Consider the following 22,534-nt stretch of genomic DNA (forward strand, 5'->3'; position numbering starts at 1 on the left):
AGGTCCTCAGCTGGTGTTAACTGGTTTACCCTCATTGATTGCAGTAGAGAATCACTGATTTACACCAGTCAGAGATCTAACTGTGTAGTTTTTCCACCCCTTTATTTTCTTTTCTCATTACAAAGAAAGAGGGGTCTTGTGGTTAAGGCATGGGACAGAGAATCAGATGTTTTGCATTCTATTCCCAGTTTGCTTTGTGAGACCTCAAGTAAATCACGAGTCCGCTCTGGCATCAGTTTCACTAAGTGTAAAATAGGGATAACAATATTTACCTACTTCACAGGGCTCCTGTCAAGTGTAATTCACTAATATTTTCAGGGCCTCACCCAAAGCCCACTGAATTCAGTGGGAAGTGGGTTCTATTGACTTTAGTGGCCCTGGGATCAGGCCCACAAGGACATGTCTATAGAGCCCACAGATCTGTGCAGACTGGGTTGACAGACTGAGGTTAGCGGGGCTCACATTAGTGCCTTAAAAATAGCTGTGTGAAGTTGCAGCCCCCCTCCCTGGGCTTCAGAGGCTGAGTTTCAGCCAGAAGCACAACCTCAACTTGTTTTTTCCCTATTTTAGCCTCTGATCCTACTTCATTTTCTCTGGCATTCATAATGTTAGATGTCCAATCGCTACTAACCTTTTAGTAGCCATGAGTGCAGGAGACTGGACTAGATGACCTCTTAAGGTCCCTTCCAGTCCTATGATTCTGTGATTCTTCTTCTTCTCCCTTGTTTCTCTAGTGAATATTAAATATCTGAAAAAAACAGGACAAGAATGGTAAAAAGTGACAACAATAAACGGAATCCTTCCAGAATCTCTCAAAATGGCACTATCACCAGTATCCTTTTATGGGGTTTAATCATGCAGAAAGAGAAACTCACATTATCTTACCAGTGCTGGTTCTACTTTTTCGGGTTGACGTGATGGCAAACCTGCTCATCATCATCGTCATCTGTGCTCGGAAAGCCCTCTGAACACCGAAGAATTTCTCATTTGTGAACTGTGCGCTGTGAATCTTACTTCTTCACAATGTTTGCCAGGGGCACTCGCAGCCTCATGACGCTGCAGTTTTGCCCGATACAATATTATTTTTTTAATTGTCCACAGCAGCCTCCAGGTTTTCACAAAAACAAAAAGGAGTCTGGTGACACCTTAAAGACTAACAGATGTATTTGGGCATAAGCTTTTGTGGGTAAAAAAACACTTCTTCAGATGCATGCAAGGAAAATTACAGATACAAGCATAAATAGAAGGGAGTTACAGGAATAAAGAGAAGGGAGTTACCTTACAAATGGAGAACGAATGTTGAAGGCCAATTTAGTTAGGATGGATGTGGTCCAGTCCCAGTAATTGATTAGGAGGTGTCAATACCAAGAGAGGGAAATTAGCTTTTGTAGTGGGCCAGCCACTCCCAGTCCCTATTCAAGCCCAAATTGATGGTATTATGATTGCAAATTAATTGTAGCTCTGCAGTTTCTCTTTGAAATCTGTTTTTGAAGTTTTTTTTGTTGAAGGATGGCTACTTTTAAATCTGTTATTGAGTGTCCAGGGAGATTGAAGTGTTCTCCTACTGGCTTTTGTATGTTACCATTCCTGATGTCTGAATTGTGTCCATTTATCCTTTTACATAGAGACTGTCTGGTTCCACCAATGTACATGGCAGAGGGGCATTGCTGGCACATGATGGCATATATCACATTAGTAGATATGCAGATGAATGAGCCTCTGATAGTGTGGTTGGGTCCTGTGATGGTGTCACTAGAGTAGATATGGGGACAGAGAAGGCAACGGTGTTTGTTAGAGGGATTGGTTCCTGGGTTAGTGTTTCTGTGGTGTGGTGTGTAGTTGCTGGTGAGTATTTGCTTCAGGTTTGGAGGCTGTCTGTAAGCGAGGATTGGCCTGCCTCCCCAGGCCTGTGAGAGTGGGGGATCGTTTTCCTGGACAGGTTGTAGATCGCTGATGATGCGCTGGAGAGGTTTTAGCTGGGGGGCTGTACGTGATGGCCAGTGGTGTTCTGTTATTTTCCTTGTTGGACCTGTCCTGTAGTAGGTGACTTCTGGGTACCCATCTCGCTCTGTCAATCTGTTTCCTCACTTCTCCAGGTGGGTATTGTAGTTTTCAGAATGCTTGATAGAAATCTTGTAGGTGTTGTCTCTGTCTGAGGGATTGGAACAAATGTGATTGTATCTTAGGGTTTGGCTGTAGACAATGGATCACGTGATGTGTCCTGGATGGAAGCTGGAGACATGTAGGTAAGTATAGCGGTCAGTAGGTTTCCGGTATAGGATGGTGTTTATGTGACCATTGCTTGTTTGCACTGTAGTGCCCAGGAAGTGGATCTCTTGTGTGGACTGGTCCAGGCTGAGGTTGAGGGTGGGATGGACATTGTTGAAATCCAGGTAGAATTCGTCAAGGGCCTCCTTCCTGTGGGTCCATATGATGACAGACTAGACTTCTACATTGAGTGCTTCTGCAGACGTGCACAGACTGAAATTGTGAACAAACAGCATCACTTGCCCCATAACCTCAGCTGTACAGAACACAACACCATCCACAGCCTCAGAAACAACTCTGACATTATAATCAAAAGGGCTGACGAAGGAGGTGCTGTAGTCATCATCAACAGGTCGGATTATGAACAGGAGGCTGCTAGACAACTCTCCAACAACACATTCTACACGCCACTACCCTCCGATCCCACTGAGGAGTACCAAAAGAAACTACACCATCTTCTCAAGAAACTCCCTTCTACAGCCCGGGAACAAATCTACACAGACACACTCCTAGAGCCCCGACCAGTGGTATTCTATCTGCTACCCAAGATCCATAAACCTGGAAATCCTGGACGCCCCATCATATCAGGCATTGGCACTCTTACAGCAGGATTATCTGGCTATTTGGACTTTCTCCTCAGATCCTAAACTACCAGCACTCCTAGCTATCTTCGAGACACCACCGACTTCCTGAGGAAACTACAGTGCATTGGTGTTCTTCCTGAAAACACCACCCTGGCCACCATGGTGAGCTGATGATCAAAATCCTGAGTGTTTGCCATCACGTATCATCCGATTTGTTTTGTTTACTTTTTTGGGTCAAAAATGCTGCCACTTAGTACACCTCTGCCTTGATATAACGCGACCCGATAGAATACGAATTTGGATATAATGAGGTAAAGCAGTGCTCCGGGGGGGCGGGGCTGCGTACTCCGGTGGATCAAAGCAAGTTCAATATAACGCGGTTTCACCTATAACACAGTAAGATTTTTTGGCTCCTGAGGACAGCGTTATATCGAGGTAGAGGTGTACATTCTTACAGCTTCCTATGTACTGGTTCACTAGAAAGCAGCCTGTGCTCTGAGGCCTTTTCCCTAAACTTTACAGAATAACCATGATGGCTACTCATCTTGTGGACTCCTTTTCTCAGCCTGGTTTTTCCTACATCAAGATGTTGCAGGTATCCCGATACATGAATCTCTGCACGCCTTCCTAGCAAGCCCTCAAAACTGGTCACACACAGCATCGTGCTGGGAGTTTTTTATGTGACTGTGAGGCTTCTTTGGATTACAGGAAGTTTAGAACTCAGAGACCCATCTAATGAGACTGCCTTCACCGCATTTCCTGCCTTTTTTGACATTGTCTATTTTAACAGGCCTTCCATCTTCAACCCCATCATCTATGGCTGGAGAAACAGTGATATGAGGCATGAGTTCTTGAAGCTACTAAGGAGGCGGTATCTTCTGGATGCCTCGTCTCTTGTTATGGGGACCAAAGCGCAAACCATGACTTCCATTGGTGCAGCAACAAATCAGAAAGGCTTGAAAAGGGCACATAATGGCTTCTTGCATATGAAGCCAGTTAACCACAGGGCTTAGGGTAAAAAAAAAACATAACATGGTATTTGTTTATAGCTGCATGTAAAGAACTGCACACACAAAATAATTTCCAGTGAAAAACAATGACAAGTTTTATTCGTCCTATAAGGCCCAATGTTACATATTCTTCAGTGACATCTACTAGCACTTGTTTAACTATTTACATAGAGAGAGCACTCCAACAACAGTTATCAGGCTGGCCCACCAGTGTTTATAGAGCCCTTTCTTGAGATTGGGTAGAAGAAAAAATATTGAGTGAAGCAGAGACTACCAGTTAGATATGTCTGAGCCACATCTAAAAGGGGCTAAAGCCATTGGTTTCAAAGGGGAGTTTACAGGGGTACTCAGAGTGCAACATGCACCTTGTAGGATTGGCTCCCTGAGAGAAGCCCTCTCAAGAAATAGCCCACAGAATAGCAAAGCCAGAGAGCCACTGGAGAGCTATGAAACCACCACATTATCTTCATTTTGTGATTTAAAGAGGAGCTGAAAAGAACTGGAATACAGGCGCCTCTCCTCCCTCCAGCAGGGACAATGGACATACAGTATTTGCTACTTCCTTTTGTTTGCTATTCTAATTTTCATAATAGATTCATATATTTTAAGGCCTGAATGGATCATTTTGATCATCCACAGAAAACAGATTCGAACTCATTGAATTCCACTAAGCAATTCCTTCATTAAGTTCAACAACTTGTCGTTGAAGTGTATCTTTTAGTAAGACAGCCAATCTTGATTTAAAGCCTCTACGTATGGAGGCTCCACCACACCCCTGGTTAACAACAGTTAACTACACTCCATGTTAAAATGTGCATCTTAATACTTAACATTTGCCCTGGGTTTTGATTGGGTTGCAATATACATGGAGAGCGAACACTATAGTTTAGATTGATTCTGGGCTCCTCTTTCCAGTTTTTCATCACTATTTCAAGTTATATGCATGTGGCTGAATATACTTTACACATACAGGAGGGAAAAAGGAGAAATAAAGACTGGTAGACTAAAACATGAATTGAATAAATTATTATAGAACAAATACAACATTTATAAGGATTTACTGGAATTTTTATTCTAGCAGATCTATTCTGTTCTAGATAGAGTTTTATCTTCTATACAAACTCTACTATTTATTAAATATTTACCTTTTGTCACTGTCCAGCACAAAATGGTAACTATGGTCCAGGTAATATGATAAACTAACAAAGCCGTTGCACTCAGATTTCCAAGAAAGCTGCCTACACATCTTAACAAAGTTTAGCTTATTAATTATTAGACACGTTATCCTTCTGAGGCCAGCTAATTCACTTACGTTGTTGTACCAATGTGCTAGGTTCAGCTGAGCAAAGGACTTCTAGTTTTGTAGGATTTTGCTTTTGGCAGCTAATGTTGCTTATAGCAGGATTTTTCTTTGAATGTGAGTTACCTAAATCCTTGAGTTTCTTAATATGTCCTAGAATATAAATCAGCGGGTCTCAAGGCAAATCTGTTTTCTTTATAATTATATTAAGTCTCTCTATTGCTTAACTTGGAAATACTTAACTAGTTGGAATTTACAGAGTGCACTGGGCAGTGTGTCAGTTTGCTATATCACATTTCAACCATTTATGGGTTAGATGCACAACTCCACCGAATTTACATTGGCACAGCTGAGAAGAGCAGAGGGGAAAGTCAGCTCTGTACCCCGATATGCTCCCTATGGTGACTGGAGGGTAGGAAAGTGTGGACTAAAAAGCTCAACTTCCCCTTTAGGAGAGTTTTCTGCCTTCTTTGTGTTTCCTAAGATAGCATTAGGCAGGTACAGAACAGGTTGAAAATATGGCCCAATATCTTGGCTCTCTCTTCCACATCTTTTTTGGTGTCCAGGAGGCGTGTGTGTGACTATGTATGTGTAGATAAATGGATTGATAGCCATGTGCATGCTCGTGTGTGTTCCAAATGAGGCTCATTGGGCAAGGAAACGGGAACTTGGATGAGGAGCCTGGAGGGTCGGTAGATTGGGGCGGGGAGCCGATGGTGGAACAGGGACAGACTGGAGGGGACAGGGCAGAAAGGATCAGGCTAAAGGGAACAGGGACAGAAAGGTCTGTGAGCACTAAAACACAGTCCTCTCCAGAACCTGGAATGCACACCAAGATTTCTGAGACTCATCATTCCTCTGCTGTCAGCAAATATCTTGGAAAGGGGGTGTGCTTGAATTCAATTGCCAAATCTGGTACAAAAACTCTCCAAGGGATAATGGATTTTTCAATGCAATTTTGCAGTGAAAGATTTCATTTCTGGTCTCACGGTTGTGAAAAAATCATTGAACATGTGACCTGAGTGTAGCAAATTTACTTCTCAACCATCAGAGCATAAAAAAGCAACAGTTCCTTAGCCATGCCAATTCACATCAGCTAAGAATATAGCTCATACTAAATATAAGAGCAAGATCCTCAGCTGGTATAAATAAAGAAGTTCCATTAAGTCAATAGAGCTATGCCAATTTACCCCAGCTGAAGATCTGGCTCAAAATGAATAAATAACTATCCATATTGCAATTAAATATTCACATAACTACATACCCCCCATACTTGTAGTTGTAGTTTTACAAACAATTAAAAAAACCCTAAAACTGAAGATGCTATGTGTGGACTTTTTTGCTTCTTAGTGGGATAGATATTTCCCAAAACCTTAAAATTGTTTGAAACAGTTCTAAGTACTGTATCACAATCAATGGACCAAATTCTACTCTCAGTTACACTGGCGTAATGTGGAGTAACCCCAGCAGTCCACCACCTTCAGCCATGGACACACCTTCTCCAAAAGTTCTGATTCAAAGCCCAAAACGTGGCCCGGTGCTGTTGCAGTCTACTGACTATTCTGATCTTTGTACATTGCATCAAAACCAGGAAAGAGAGAGGAGTAATGGAAAAGGAAAAGTGAAATATTTTTCTTGGTGTATATGCCTCCTTCACTGCATAGGGTGAAGCCCAAAGACTTTATTTAAAATCTAATGGAAAATGAATAGATGTTAACTTTTAATCTTCTGAGATTTTAAAAGGCAGAAAGGGCAATTAGGCACCCACATTCCATTGTAATTCACTGGGATTTAAGCTTCTAAAACTCTTAGTCCCATTTGAAAATCCCAGCATTGAGGTTCATTTCCCATTCTAAAGAAAGTATTTTCTAATGAAAAAGAAGATTGATTTCAAAAGGAAGCTTTAACTATTCTAGATTCTTTATAAAAATAAAAAGTTTCAAAAATAAGAAAACCTGATTTTCAACCAAAAATTGATCTTTCTTATCTTAATACTTAACAGTTTGAAAACACCCACATACCACACAGTTTTCTCAATCTTCCACCTGGCCCCATCAAGGAGGTTATAGAGATTTCTAAGGCAGAGATTTCTTAGGCATTGTGTATGACTAGACTAAGTCCCTTGAACTTGTAGCAACTTTTCCCGCACAGTACACAGTTGTAACCTTATTGATTACAGAAGTCATAGACAAGGAAGAAAGGTTGGAAGGAGACCACTTATCAAACCTGCAAATGTTGCTTTCACAAACCAAACATATATATTAACAGAGAGCAGCCCACCAGTTTCCCTTTTCAAAAATAAACAGGATGTGTGCTATTTCTGGAGATACACACAGATAACAAGTGGGCAATTTGCAAAACTAAGTATTTTCTTCCAAACTACACAGGACACAACCCATAGGGGAAATTTCAAATATATAAAAATGGCATCCTTTTTGTTCACAAATGCACAGCCATATGTTAGGAGGGGTAATATTCTTGGTGAACAGGAAAACCTGAAGGGATATTTATAACTGCAGCCACCCATTTTAGGTGCACTTCCCCCCTTTGCAGACTGAGTACACAAGGCCACTATTGAAAATCTACCAGAAATTCACAGATGTTACAATTTAAAAATGCCAAAGATTTTTCAAAGGCACAAAGTGCACTGGGGCACCCAACACCCAGGCACCCTCTGGAGCAGAGAGGGAATTGGGCCCCACAGGTGAGTCTCTAAGGCACAATGCCTCCCAAAGTGATCTCTGGGGTGGTACAGCCAGGAGCGGAGCCAGGGTTTCTGGCGCCCTAGGCGGGGGTCCTTCCATGCTCCCAATCATCGTCGGCAATTCTGCGGCAGGGGGGTCTTTCCGCACTCTCGGTCTTCGTGGCACTTCGGTGGCGGGTCCTGGAGTGAGTGAAGGACCCGCCGCAGAATAGCCGCCGAAGACCTGGAGCGTGGAAGGACCCCCCACCGCCTAATTGGCGCTCCCCCAAATCCTGGTGCCCTAGGCGACCGCCTAGGTCGCCTAAATGGAAACGCCGGCCCTGGGTACAGCTTGCTGAAAGCACAGTGTATCCCATTTAGATCTATTAAGCTCATAAAAAATTCCATTATGCCAATTGAATCATGCCAGAGTTTTGATCTATGCCCTTTAGACTGCCAGAGAGTAGACTACCACCCTACAGAATACTAGTTAGGAGCATTTATGCTGCACTCGTGCACTTGCAATTTTTGCAGACACTGCAGCTAGCTTATATTTCTCAGGGGCCAGGCTGAAGGAATTCATCTGTAGGTGCTTCTCTGGCTAGTTTTTCAGGACATTTGGAAGGGAGGAATAAGGAGAAATGAGTTCAGCACAATCAAAGCCAAAGAGCTGGAAAACCCATCATAAATTGTTAAAGAAATTAAGCACAGCTGGGAATGCTGGAACTGCAGGCCTCCTAATCAAGCTCTGCTTTCTATTAATAATTCATTAATTTCACCAATGTGTGGGCTAGTTGCTTAATGGCTAAATGAAATAAGTTCTGTTCCAGGAATTTAGAGTCCAATAAAGTGCTGAGACAGGGAAGCATGGTTTGCAGAGGGAATGGCTAAGAACACAATCCCTCATGCCTCCAGTCCCCCCTCACACATGATGAGTTACACAGAAAAATGTTGACTAGGATCATTACCTCCGTGCCATAGATAAAAATATGCCTGTTTTATACAGTGGAGGTTCCTGAGGGTAGGTTTGAGTTGGAGAAAGCATGTTTTATTTTTATGCATCACTGCTGTAAACTAGCTCTGAGCATACCTTATATACATGCCCCCAAAGTACAATGCTGTTTTGTAGCTGCAATGTTTGCCACAGAATCTATCCCTTGCTACACAATCATTTTCCAGAATCTCAGTTTTCATTAGAAAAGAATGTTTCTAGCCCTTGTGGCTGTGTGGAATACCCTGAAAAGGGTGAACAGAGAGTAACTGATGGTGTGATTGAATCTGTAGACACTGTGTAAAATCCTGTAACCACCCTGCAAAAATAGTTCTGAGGGTGCAGAGTTCATGGCAGCATTAACCCAGGCTCTTACCTGGGTTTTAATCCAAAACCTCCTATCATCCACATACAAAAATCTTTCACCCATGTTTATATATGCTTTGAATCCAGGCTTGCTTACACAGCTGGGGAAATAGGTTAGGGGTTCGCACCATTTTTTTGGCGGCCTCAGAGTGCAGCCATTTTAGTTTTCTAACTCTTACTGGTGGCTGCCCAGACAATTTTTCCTAAAATACTTAATTAACTTTAGGAAAAACAAATAAATATGCACATATACGTATCCAAATCAGTAATTTATTTATATAGGGTTTGGGTTTTTTTGCAGACTCCATAATAAAAATAACGTACAATTGTCTCTATTCTTTACTGGATTTAAACAGAATAGAAACAAAAAAAAGGTGCTTTGCATGTTCTTGTCTTTTTTTTTATTTTTGTTTCTTTTGCTTTTTTGCAGGGCTGGCTCTGGCTTTTTTGCCGCCCTAGGCAAAAAAGCCACCCGCTGCGCCCCCCTCCCCCAGCGCGGCAGGGGAGGTGCAGCGGCCGCGGGCCCGCAATCTCCGACCGGACAGAGCACCTGGAGCAGGGCGGAGAGCCCGGCCGGGGCTCTCCGCTCTCCCCGGCGGCCAGAGCACCGGGGGGAGGGCAGCGAGCCTGGTTGGAGCCGCTCTCCCCGACCGGCCGGAGTGCCGTGGGGAGGGCGGCGAGCCCGGCCGGGGCCCCGCCGTGCCGCCCCCCTCCAGGCGCCGCCCCAAGCACATGCTTGGTGGGCTGGTGCCTGGAGACGGCCCTGCTTTTTTGGTTACATTTTTTTAGACTTGCTAGCTAGTAAGTCTGCTTCTGTGAAAAGTGATACTTGTATGTTTGTTAATATCACTTTTCACAGCACCAGACTTGTTAGCTATTTCGGAGGCAGTGAAAAGTGATATTTACAAACACACAAATATCACTTTTCACAGCAGACTTACTCAGCCCTGGCAAGCTGGGGGCAAATGAAGCTTTGGATGGGGAGGTGGGTAGGGAGGCAGCAGGGGCGATGAGGGGAATAGTGAGCCTGGGGGAGGCAGCAGGTTCAGTGGTGATGAGTAGGGTGGTGAGCCTGGGGATGGAGTCCTGTGGCCGAGGGATGGAGCCCGCTGCTGCACAGCCAAATCCCGGAGCCCAAAGCCCCACGGTCAGAGCCCAAGGCCGCCCACCAGGGTCCAGGGCTGAAGCTAGAAGCCTGAGCCCCACAACCCCCGAGAAGATGGGGAAAATCACACTGGCTAGCTGCTCCTCCGGTGTTTGTGGCTCCAGAAGAGGGCAGGGCCCAACTCCTCCTGGCAGCCCCAGAGGAGGGGCTGCTGCTTTGCCCCCCTCTCCCAATCACAATGCAGGAAGCTGTGGCAGCAAGAAAAGCCTCTAGTAGCCACATTTGAGAAATGTTGGGTTGGAGCTAGGGTTTTGCTTCAACATGGGCTCTAATCCACCCCACCTTGCAGTGTGGATGCAGGCTGAAGCCCAGGTTACAGAACTTGAGTTCTGATAGTCCTCCAATGCCTTCCCACAATTCCCTGCAGACAGTATTTTCCTGCTCTTCTACCTCACTCATTTTCTTTGCACCAGAAGTCACCCACCAATTTATATGCAACTGGGCAGTGTTCAAGATCGTGTAGTGGACTGGGTCTCAAGAGTCCTGGGTTCAATTTCTGACTCTGGCACCCATCTACAACTAGGTGATGTTGGGCAATCATGTCTTGTTCTGTGCCTAAGTTTACCCATCTGTAAAACGGGGATAACAATACTGGCTTCTCTTGTAAAGTGCTTTGAGGTCTAAAGATGAAAAGTGCTATATAAGGTATTATATTCTTCTGTGCAGCCTGCTGCATTTCTGCACAGCTCACTCAAACAGCACTGGAACAATAACGGCTTATCACCATATGCTATTAGTTGGACAGAGGTGCACACCAAGGTTCTGGTGGACCTGTGGTTAGAGCAGGACAAAACTCAGAAATTTGAGTTCATGAAAAATTTAGACTTTCGGAAATCTCCCATGAATTCTAAATTAAAAAAAAAATCATTTAGGAAACACCACCATATGGTTTTTCCACAATGAAATAAGCTCCTCGGGCCTGACAGCTGCTGACTGAAATTGACATGACATGACATGAAATGGCTGTCAGTTTCACCACTGCTATTCAGTTGTGGACAGCCATCAAACTGACAAGAATCACGTCTATTTCACTCAGGGGATTCCAGGGTCTGTGGCTTCGGGGAAGTCCACAGTGCAGACAGCCCTGCAGCTAGGGACCTCGTGGCTTCCACATTCCCTATCCAGCTGGCTTCCCAGGCTGCCCAACTCTCAAGTCAGCTGGTTTACCAGGCTGCAGGAGTCGGACAGCCCAGGGAAGTGGCTAGTCCAGGAGTCTGGAAGCCCTGGGATCCCCAACTCTGAGGCAGTCCTCATGGCAGGACTACCCTGAAGCCACAGACCCTGGAAGCCTGTCCCAGGACTTCCAGGCTCCAGGGTCTATGGCAGGAGCCTGGAAGACCCAAAAGCCTCCCTGAGAGTGCCCCCCTAGGGCACTCAGGCCTTCCAGGCTCCTTGCTGTGGAGACAGGACTTCCAGGGCTTATATGCTCTCTATTGGCTCCCTGTTGGCTTGTGGCCTGGGGAAAGTTCTTTTAACCTGACATGTTTCTGCAAGCAGCTCTACCTCTGGTCTGAGTTCAGCAAGCACCCACATTTGAGCCATGTATTCCAAATTGTCACCTGTACAAGATCATCTCCAAGAGACTGGCAGAGAAGGGGATTAAGTGGCTGACAATTCAGAGAAGGAAGAGCATTAAAAACCTGAATGGTGCGTATTGCAAGGCAACAAACAGCAACAGCAGGTCTCGAAATGAAGGGCATGTCTCTACCGTGAGTATGTGGCAAGCTGGAGTGTAAATCTATAGCACTCTCCTGCACTTTGCATACCGCTGTTTCAAATACTTTTATGCTTGGCAGCAGGGTCCATAAGGACATTTAGTCCGTGGCATGCTAGAGTGCTGTAGATTTACACCCCAGCTTACCACAAACTCACTCACTATATATATACACACAAGCCCTAACTTTTATCCCGCCCCTACTACAATGAATTTGATCAAGTGCTGGACACTGCCTCGAACACAGAGCCCAGTGTCATGCATGATGGGCTTTTGAGACTAAATGGTCTTATTTTTGGACGGAGGGAGGAATTAGCAGAGCTGGAAGAGACCCTGGCAGCAGAGGAACCAGCGAAGCTATAACAGATCCTGAAACTACAGCAGACCCTGCAGGCACGGGAGCTGCAAGATGTCCTCAGCCTGGAGTCCAAGGACCTTTTCAGGGAAGGGGCCAGGGAACAGACCAGAGAGGAAGCAATATCAGAGCCACAGCCAGGTAAGAGGACATTGGTATCTGTGTTACTGTTGGGGGGGAAATTGCAGCATGAGTGGGAGGGTTTCACTGGTTTATGACCAATGGAATTATTGTTAGGGAGGATATTATGTGCTGTGGAGTGGCTTTTGCTTCAATTGAGGGCAGAAGCTATGGCATTTCCCTGTCCACCTTCCTTCCCCTCCTGACCATGTGTGATCCACAATGGATTCCAAGCTGGAGAAGGGGGAGACATTGAAATGTCTTGGGGAGGGGAGGTGGAGGTTGAAAAGGCACATCTGTGGTAAGTAAGTTTCTGCATTTGTAGTCCGCATCCTGTTTACATTCACCTGAATTTCACTAACCCACTTCAGTCACTGAGTTGTTGATCATTCTTCAGGCAACAAAATACCACCTTCTCATAGACAGAAGGTTTTCTACCAGAAGCCTGGAAAATTTATTTCCTCTTCCAATCTGCAGTAGATCTATCTCCAGTGTCACCACTGCACCAACTACTGTTAAGATCATCCTGGTAAAAGTTCCCTTGCCGGTGGGTCCCAACATCCATCCACCCAAACACCAGTAAAAGAAAAAAAATCATTTCTTGATATTTTTCCAAGAGAGACAGAAAATATTTACCATATTCTTGGTGAGCTAGTGACCTCTGATTCAGCTACCATGGAGCAGACAAAAGTTGAGGGATGAAATAAAAACATTCCAAGGGGATCAAAGTACCAATTTGTGGTCTTACTGTGACTCAGAATGTTAAATGGGAGAAACTTTTGTCTTTCTTTCCCTGGACAGACAAAAAAAAAAAAAAAAAAAAAAAAAAGTGCTCTTTTGTTGCCTTTGCAGCACCTTCTACTGCTTTTGAACCAAGCCAGCCACCCTAGGCCTTTTGGAAAGAGGTGCCTGGACCAAAGGAAGAAAGGAAAACGAGGCAGGGATGACCTGCTGCAGGACATGTTCAATGACTTTGGCCACAGGTCAGATCTGCTGCTAGAACTCCAGAGGCAGCTGTTGGAGCATGACAGGAAGAGGGAGGTGAAGGACAGGAAAGAGATGCCAGACTAGTGTCAGACTACTTTGTGCATGACAGGACAATGAGGCAGTGTGACCAACAGTAGGAAGCAAAGGAACTCTTTGAGCAGCTACTTAGCCTGATGGCCAGCGAACAGCCAAGCCCAGCACCAGCACCTGCTTCATCGCCAGTGGAGGTTGCAGACAGAAGTGAGGAGCAAGCAAGAGCCGAAAGAGCTTTAGTTGACTCTATTGACAGGCTAAGAACACTTCCACACACTTGCCCAGGAAGAACAGACAAGTTCTCCCACTATACACCACAAAACAATTCCTAGAGCAGCTCAACTTAATGCAGTTCTAAGAACCATGCCTATGCACCCAGAAATCCCAGTGCCTAACTCAAGCTACGGCAGCATCAGTGTGGATGTGGCTACCTGGGTATGAGAAGTGTCTTAAGAGCGTGGACACTTGCAAATGTGCATGGCTAACTCAGACCTGGTCTATACTATGAGTTTAGGTCGAATTTAGCAGCATTAAATCGAATTAACCCTGCACCTATCCACACAACGAAGCCATTTACTTCGACATAAAGGGCTCTTAAAATCGATTTCTGTACTCCTCCCCAACGAGGGGAGTAGCGCCGAAATAGACATTGCCGGTTCAAATTAGGGTTAGTGTGGGCACAAGTCGATGGTATTGGCCTCCGGAAGCTATCCCACAGTGCACCATTGTGACTGCTCTGGACAGCAATCTGAACTCGGATGCACTGGCCAGGTAGACAGGAAAAGCCCCGCGAACTTTTGAATTTCATTTCCTGTTTGCCCAGCGTTGAGAGCAAAGGTGACCACCCAGAGCTCATCAGCACAGGTAACCATGCAGGCCGATAATCGAAAAAGAGCGCCAGCATGGACCATATGGGAGGTACTGGATCTGATCGCTGTATGGGGAGAGGATTCCGTGCTAGCAGAACTACGTTCCAAAAGATGAAATGCCAAAACTTTTGAAAAAATCTCCAAGGGCATGATGGAGAGAGGCCACAATAGGGACTCATACCAGTGCCGCATGAAAGTTAAGGAGCTCAGACAAGCATACCAGAAAACCAAAGAAGCAAACGGAAGGTCCAGGACTGAGCCGCAGACATGCCACTTCTACGCTGAGCTGCATGCAATTCTAGGGGCGGGGGGGCGCCACCACTACCCCACTCCTGACCATGGATTCCAAGGAGGGGGTACTCTCAGCCATGCCTGAGGATTTTGCGGATGGGGAAGATGAGGAGGAGGAGGAGAGGACGAGCTTGCGGAGAGCACACAGCACTCCGTTCTCCCCAACAGCCAGGATCTTTTTCTCAGCCTGACTGAAGTACCCTCCCAACCCTCCCAAGGCAGTATCCCAGGCCTGGTCTACACTACGGGTTTAGGTCGACTTTAGCAGCGTTAAACCGAATTAAGCCTGGACACGTCCACACAACGAAGCCCTTTCTTTCGACCGAAAGGGTCCTTTAAACCAGTTTCTTTACACCACCTCCGACGAGGGGATTAGGAATTGGGGTAGTGTGGACGGAATTCGACGTTATTGGCCTCCGGGAGCTATCCCACAGTGCTTCATTGTGACCGCTCTGGACAGCACTCTCAACTCAGATGCACTGACCAGGTAGACAGGAAAAGACCCGCGAAGGTTTGAATTTCATTTCCTGTTTGCCTAGCGTGGAGAGCACAGGTGACCCCGCAGAGCTCATCAGCACAGGTAACCCTGATGGAGTCCTCCCAGGATCGCAAAAGAGCTCCAGCATGGACCGAACGGGAGGTACGAGATCTGCTCGCCATATGGGGAGATGAAGCAGTGATAGCTGAACTCCGTAGCAGTAAAAGAAATGGAAAAGTATTAGAAAAGATCTCCAAGGCCATGAAGGACCGAGGCCATAACAGGGACACACAGCAGTGCCGCGTGAAAATTAAGGAGCTACGGCAAGCTTACCACAAAGCCAGAGAAGCAAACGGAAGGTCCGGGGCAGAGCCGCAAACTTGCCGCTACTACGCGGAGCTGCATGCGATCCTAGGGGGTGCAGCCACCACTACCCCAACCGTGTGCTATGACTCTCTCACTGGAGAAACACACAGGGAAGACGGTTCGGGGAACGAGGAAGATGAGGATGGAGGTACTGTAGGTAGCTCACAGCAGCAAGGAAGCGGAGAAACCGGTTTCCCCAACAGCCAGGATATGTTTGTGACCCTGGACCTGGAACCAGTAACCCCCGAACTCACCCAAGACCCTCAGGGCACACAGGAGACCTCTGGTGAGTGTAACTTTGTAACTATTTGTAAACATTACAAAAAAAAAGCAAGCGTGTTTAATGATTACTTTGCCCTGGCAATCGCGGCCAGTACATCTACTGGAAAAGTCTGTTAACGTGTATGGGGATGGAGCGGAAATCCTCCAGGGACATCTCCAGAAAGCTCTCCTGGTTGAAATGGGGTGATTTTATTAAGGGGACATTCAGAGGCGCCCGTTCCTGCTCTTCTGACCAGAAATGTTCCCCGCTGTTAACCACGCGGTGGGGGGAGGGGTGAAGTGATCATCCCAGAGAATCGTGTGTGTGTGTGTGTGTGTGGGAGGGGGGGGGTTTACTTGTGTTTGTGCCGCATGTTAACCGGGAAACCGCAGCCCCCTCCTTTTACATTGAAACCCCATTTTAAATGGACAACCCAATTCATCCTTGATATGGGAAATGCGCTGCTGTTTGCAACCTTTCCCGCATGTTAAGAAGGTTAAAAAAGCCAAAACACTGTGGCCTATGATGGCTGCCTGCAAGCCGAAATATGCCACCTTGTAATGAAAGAGTGTACCCATTGTTCTCTAAAATGTGTCTTTTTTAACCACCTCTCCCTTCTCCTCTGCCAGCTGCAAATGTTTCTCCTTCGCAGAGGCTCGTGAACATTAGAAAGAGAAAACGTAGGACGAGGGACGAGATGTTCACGGAGCTGCAGATGTCCGCCCACGCTGATAGAGCACAGCAGAATGCGTGGAGGCAGTCAATGTCGGAGATGAGAAAAGCCCAATATGAACGAGAGGAGAGGTGGCGGGCTGAATCGCGGGATGAACAGAGCAAGTGGCGGGCTGAAGACGATAGGTGGCGTCAGCTTGCAGACAGATGGCAAGAGGCAATGCTCCGTCTGCTGGAGCATCAAACTGATATGCTCGAGCGTATGGTTGAGTTGCAGGAAAGGCAGCAGGAGCAGAGACCGCCGCTACAGCCCCTGTGTAACCAACAGCCCTCCTCCCCAAGTTCCATAGCCTCCTCACCAAGACGCCCAAGAACACGGTGGGGGGGGCCTCCGTCCACCCAGTCACTCCACCCCAGATGATCGCCCAAGCATCAGAAGGCTGGCCTTCAATAAGACTTAAAGTTTTAAAATGCAGTGTGTCCTTTTCCATCCCTCCTCCCCCACCCATCCCAGGCTACCTTGGCAATTATCCCCCTACCTCTGTAAGGAACTAATAAAGAATGCATGAATGTTAAAAAAAAATGACTATTGCCTCTGCAAGCGGGAGGGGAGGGTGGGGTGGGGTGGTTGGGTAATCAGCGGCCAGGCGACTTGCCTCAACCTCCCACCCCGCCATAAAGGTCTCCCCCTTACTCTCACAGATATTGTGGAGCGCACAGCAAGCAGCAATAACAATGGGGATATTCTTTTCGCTGAGGTCTGAGCGAGTCAGTAAGCTGCGCCAGCGCGCTTTTAAACGTCCAAATGCACATTCCACCACCATTCGGCACTTGCTCAGCCTGTAGTTGAACAGGTCCTGACTCCTGTCCAGGCTGCCTGTGTACGGCTTCATGAGCCATGGCATTAAGGGGTAGGCTGGGTCCCCAAGGATCACGATAGGCATTTCAACATCCCCAATGGTCACTTTCTGGTCCGGGAAGAAAGTCCCTTCCTCCAGCTTTCGAAACAGAGCAGAGTTCCTGAAGACGCGAGCATCATGTACCTTTCCCGGCCATCCCACATTGATGTTGGTGAAACGTCCCTTGTGATCCACCAGGGCTTGCAGCAGCATTGAAAAGTACCCCTTGCGGTTTACGTAGTCGGTGGCTTGGTGCTCCGGTGACAAGATAGGGATATGGGTTCCGTCTATGGCCCCGCCACAGTTTGGGAATCCCATTTCAGCAAAACCATCCACTATTGACTGCACGTTGCCCAGAGTCACTACCCTTGCTATCACCAGGTCTTTCATTGCCCTGGCAAATTGGATCACAGCAGCCCCCACCGTAGATTTGCCCACTCCAAATTGATTCCCGACTGACCGGTAGCTGTCTGGCGTTGCAAGCTTCCACAGGGCTATCGCCACTCGCTTCTCAACTGTGAGGGCTGCTCTCATCTTGGTATCCTGGCGTTTCAGGGCAGGGGAAAGCAAGTCACAAAGTTCCATGAAAGTGCCCTTACGCATGCGAAAGTTTCGCAGCCACTGGGAATCGTCCCATACCTGCAGCACGATGCAGTCCCACCAGTCTGTGCTTGTTTCCCGGGCCCAGAATCGGCGTTCCACGGCATCAACCTGCCCCAGTGACACCATGATTTCCACATTGCTGGGGCCTGTGCCTTGTGAGAGGTCTATGTCCATGTCAATTTCCTCATCACTCTCGTCGCCGCGCTGCAATCGCCTCCTCGCCTGGTCCGGGTTTCGCCTTGGCATGTCCTGGCTCTGCATATACTCCAGGACAATGCGCGTGGTGTTCATAGTGCTCATAATTGCCGCGGTGATCTGAGCGGGCTCCATGATCCCAGTGCTAGCTATGGCGCCTGGTCAGAAAAAAGGCGCGAAAGTAGTATCTGATGGACCAGGAGAAGGAGGGAGGGCGGGAGGGAGGGAGGGCCGAGTGACGACATGGCGTACAGGTACAGGAACAGGGAGAAACACAAACAACTGTCACACAGAATGGTCCCCCCAAAGATTAAACTGAAAACCCTGGGCTTAGCAGGCCATTGATTTCACGGAGGAAGGGGAAGCAAATGAATACAGAACAAATCTATTTTTTACATCTTAAGCTGGCAGCCGACGGTGCAGCATGAGTGATAGCCTCTCCAGTACGATGACGATGGGTACCAATCATAATATACCATCATCTGCCAAAAGGCAAGGGGCTGCTGCTGTGTAGCAATGCAGCCCCACGTCCGCCAGCCCCACATCCGCCAGCACCCAGCATCGCCCTCGGCCTCTTCTGGGTGCTTAGCAGACAATACTGGGCAATTGGCAGAAAATAGTATATTACGACTGGTAGCCATCATCATCGAAACAGTAGCATGTCTGCCCAGGTGGCCATGATTGACAGCCACACCAATATGACGATGACGGGTACCAGTCATAATATACCATCGCCTGGCAAGGGGCTGGTGCAATGCAGCCCTACGGCTGCCAGCCCCATGGCTATCACTCATGCTACACCGTCTACCGCCAAAAGGCAGTTAGCAGCTGCTGCTGTGTAGCAATGCAGTCCCACGTCTGCCGGCACCCAGAGGACATATGGTGACGGTGAGCTCAGCTGAGCTGAGCGGGCTCCATGCTTGCCGTGGTATGTTGTCTGCACAAGTAACCCAGGTAAAAAGGCGCGAATCTATTGTCTGCGTTGCTGTGACGAGGGGGGAGGGGCCTGACGACATGTACCCAGAACCGCCCGCGACACTGTTTTGCATCATCCGGGCATTGGGATCTCAACCCAGAATTCAAAGAAAAGGCGCGAACCGCTTCTCGGCTCTCTGAGCTGTGGCGCAAACGTAGTATCTGACGGACTAGGGGAAGGAGGGAGGGCGGGCCGAGTGACGACATGGCGTACAGGCACAGGGAATTAAAATCAAGAACGGTGGCTGTGCATCAGGGAGAAACACAAACAACTGTCACACAGAATGATCCCCACCAAAGATTAAACTGAAAACCCTGGGCCGTTGATTTGACGGAGGGAGGGGGAAGCAAATGAATGCAGAGCAAATCTATTTTTTACATCTTAAGACGACGGTGCAGCGTGACTGATAGCCCTCGGCATCTTTCTGGGTGCTTGGCAGCAAATACGGGGCGGCGTATGACGATGGTCTTCAGGCCTATTGCACAATCGGCTGCTCGGGGAAGACTCTGCTAACGTGCGATGACCCGACTTGTAATAGGACGGCTAACAGTCGTAATACACCATTTACTGCCAAAAGGCAAGCCCCACGGCTGCCAGCACCCAGATCGCCGATGAAGGCTACCAGTCTACTGCACCGTCTACCGCCAAAAGGCAGTTAGCAGCTGCTGCTGTGTAGCAATGCAGTCCCACGTCTGCCGGCACCCAGAGGACATATGGTGACGGTGAGCTCAGCTGAGCGGGCTCCATGTTGTCTGCACAGGTAACCCAGGTAACCCAGGTAAAGAGGCGCGAATCTATTGTCTGCCGTTGCTGTGACGGGGGAGGGAGGGGCCTGACGACATGTACCCAGAACCGCCCGCGACACTGTTTTGCATCATCCGAGCATTGGGATCTCAACCCAGAATTCAAAGGGGCGGCGGAGACTGCGGGAACTGTGGGATAGCTGTGGGATAGCTACCCATAGTGCAATGCTCCGGAAGTCGACGCTAGCCTTGTACTGTAGACGCGGTCCGCCGACTAGAGCACCTAGAGCATTTTATTGTGTGGTCACACACAATCGGCTGTATACAATCGATTTCAATAAAACCGGCTTCTATAAATTCGAACTAATTTCGTAGTGTAGACATACCCTGACAATGAAGCTATGGAAGGGACCTCTAGTGAGTGTACCTTTGTAAATATAAAACATGGTTTAAAAGCAAGCGTTTTTTAAGGATTTATTTGCCCTGAGGACTTGGGATGCATTCGCAGCCAGGGCAGCTATTGGAAAAGTCTGTTAACGTGTCTGTGGATGGAGCGGAAATCCTTCAGGGACATCTCCATGAAGCTCTCCTGGAGGTACTCCAAAAGCCTTTGCAGAAGGTTTCTGGGCAGTGTAGCCTTATTCCGTCCTCCATGGTAGGACACTTTACCACACCATGTTAGTAGCACGTAATCTGGTATCATTGCATGACAAAGCCTGGCAGCGTATGGTCCCAGTGTTTACTGGCATTCAAGCAACATCCGTTCTTTATCTCGCTGTGTTATCCTCAGGAGAGTGATACCATTCGTGGTAACCTGGTTGAAATACGGGAATTTAACTAAGGGGACAGAGGTGACCGTTCCTACTGGGCTGTTTGCCTGTGACTGAAAAGAAATCCTTCCAGTGGCGGGGGGTGAGGGGGGCATTGGCGCTGAGCTTTTCGCGTTTGGCTAGCGGGGATCTTTCCTGATACCAGCCACGCGGTGGGGGGAGGTGTAAAGCGATCATCCCAGAGAATTGGGGGGGGGGGGGAGTTTGGTTTCTGCGGCTGCAAGTTAACACGAAAACCGCAGCACTCAACTGGCTTTGCTTGGTATGGGAAAGGAGGGTGCTGCTTTTAGGAAGGTTGCAGAAGCCGAAAGACAATGGCTTACCATGGCCGCATGCAAGCCGAATTCTGTTGCCCGGCCAGCGTCTGTGATCTCTAACACTAAAGCTGCAGGCACTCAATATTAAGATGCAAAATGTGATTTCGGTACAAGGTCACATGTGCTATGTAATGTGAATAGTGTTGTTCACTGTGAAAGGGTATAAGCATTGTCCTGTAAAATGTATCTTTTTAAATACTTCTCTCCTTTTTTTTCCCGCAGCTGCAAATTTTTCAAGGCTCCGTCCCAAATGCTATCTCAGATAAGGCGGCGAAAAAAAATGCACACAAGACGAAATGTTCTCAGAGATCATGGAATCGACCGGCAATGAAAGAACTCATCTGAATGAGTGGAAGGACACGGTATCAAAGTACAGGAAAGCTGCCAAGGAACGTGAGGACAGGAGGGATGAACGTGAAGAGAGGTGGCGGCAGGAAGATCAGAGGAGGCAGGATGCAATGCTGGGGTTGCTGCGTGATTAAACAGACATGCTCCAGCATCTGGTGGAGCTTCAGGAACTGCAGCAGTGTCACAGAGTGCTGCTGCAGCCCCTGTATAACCGCCCTCCCCAAGTTCCATAGCCGCCTCCTCCAGACATGTAAGAACGCGGGGAGGGGGGGGGCGAGGCTCCGTGCACCCTGCCACTCCACCCCAGTGGACAGCCCATGCAAAAGGCTGTCATTATTTTGAACTTTTGAAGTGGCCTTTTCCTTCCCTCCTCCCCTACCCCACCCGGGCTACCTTGTCAGTTCTCTTCCTATGTTTATAATCAATTAATAAAGAATACATGCTTTTTAAACAATAGTGACTTTATTTCCTTGGAAAGCAAGCTGTGATAAAAGGGGGGAGGGTGGGTTGCTTACAGGGAATAAGTCAATCAAGGGGGAGGGTTTTCATCAAGGAGAAACAAACAGAACTTTCACACCGTAGCCTGGCCAGTCATGAAACTGGTTTTCAAAGCTTCTCTGATGCGCAGCGCTTCCTGGTGTGCTCTTCTAATCGCCCTGGTGTCTGGCTGTGAGTAATCAGCGGCCAGGTGATTTGCCTCAACCTCCCACCCCACCATAAAGGTCTCCCCCTTACTCTCACAGAGATTGCAGAGCACACAGCAAGCAGCAATAACAATGGGAATATTGGTTTGGCTGAGGTCTGAGCAAGTCAGTAAAGTGCGCCAGCGACCCTTTAAATGTCCAAATGCACATTCTACCACCATTCTGCACTTGCTCGGCCTGTAGTTGAACAGCTCCTGACTACTGTCCAGGCTGCCTGTGTATGGCTTCATGAGCCATGGCATTAATGGGTAGGATAACTATAGGCATGTCAACATCCCCAGTGGTTATTTTCTGGTCTGGGAAGTAAATCCCTGCTGCAGCCATTTAAACAGAGTAGTGTTCCTGAAGACGCGAGCGTCATGAACCCTTCCCAGCCATCCCACGTTGATGTTGGTGAAACGTCCC

General features: G+C 47.4%; 2 protein-coding genes across 2 annotated transcripts in view; both read left to right on the top strand.

The window, feature by feature from the left end:
• The window catches only part of LOC135983898 (general transcription factor II-I repeat domain-containing protein 2A-like), a 984,084-nt gene that overhangs the window by 608,949 nt on the left and 352,601 nt on the right, over positions 1–22,534 (top strand). The window lies entirely within an intron of this gene.
• LOC135983577 (uncharacterized) lies at positions 15,123–17,092 on the top strand. The gene is made up of 2 exons (XM_065596179.1): positions 15,123–15,866; positions 16,472–17,092. The coding sequence occupies exons 1-2, from the start codon at positions 15,326–15,328 to the stop codon at positions 16,933–16,935; spliced, it is 1,005 nt and encodes a 334-aa protein (XP_065452251.1). The 5' UTR covers positions 15,123–15,325; the 3' UTR covers positions 16,936–17,092.

Source organism: Chrysemys picta, chromosome 5, assembly GCF_011386835.1.
Source record: "Chrysemys picta bellii isolate R12L10 chromosome 5, ASM1138683v2, whole genome shotgun sequence".
NCBI lineage: Eukaryota > Metazoa > Chordata > Testudines > Emydidae > Chrysemys > Chrysemys picta.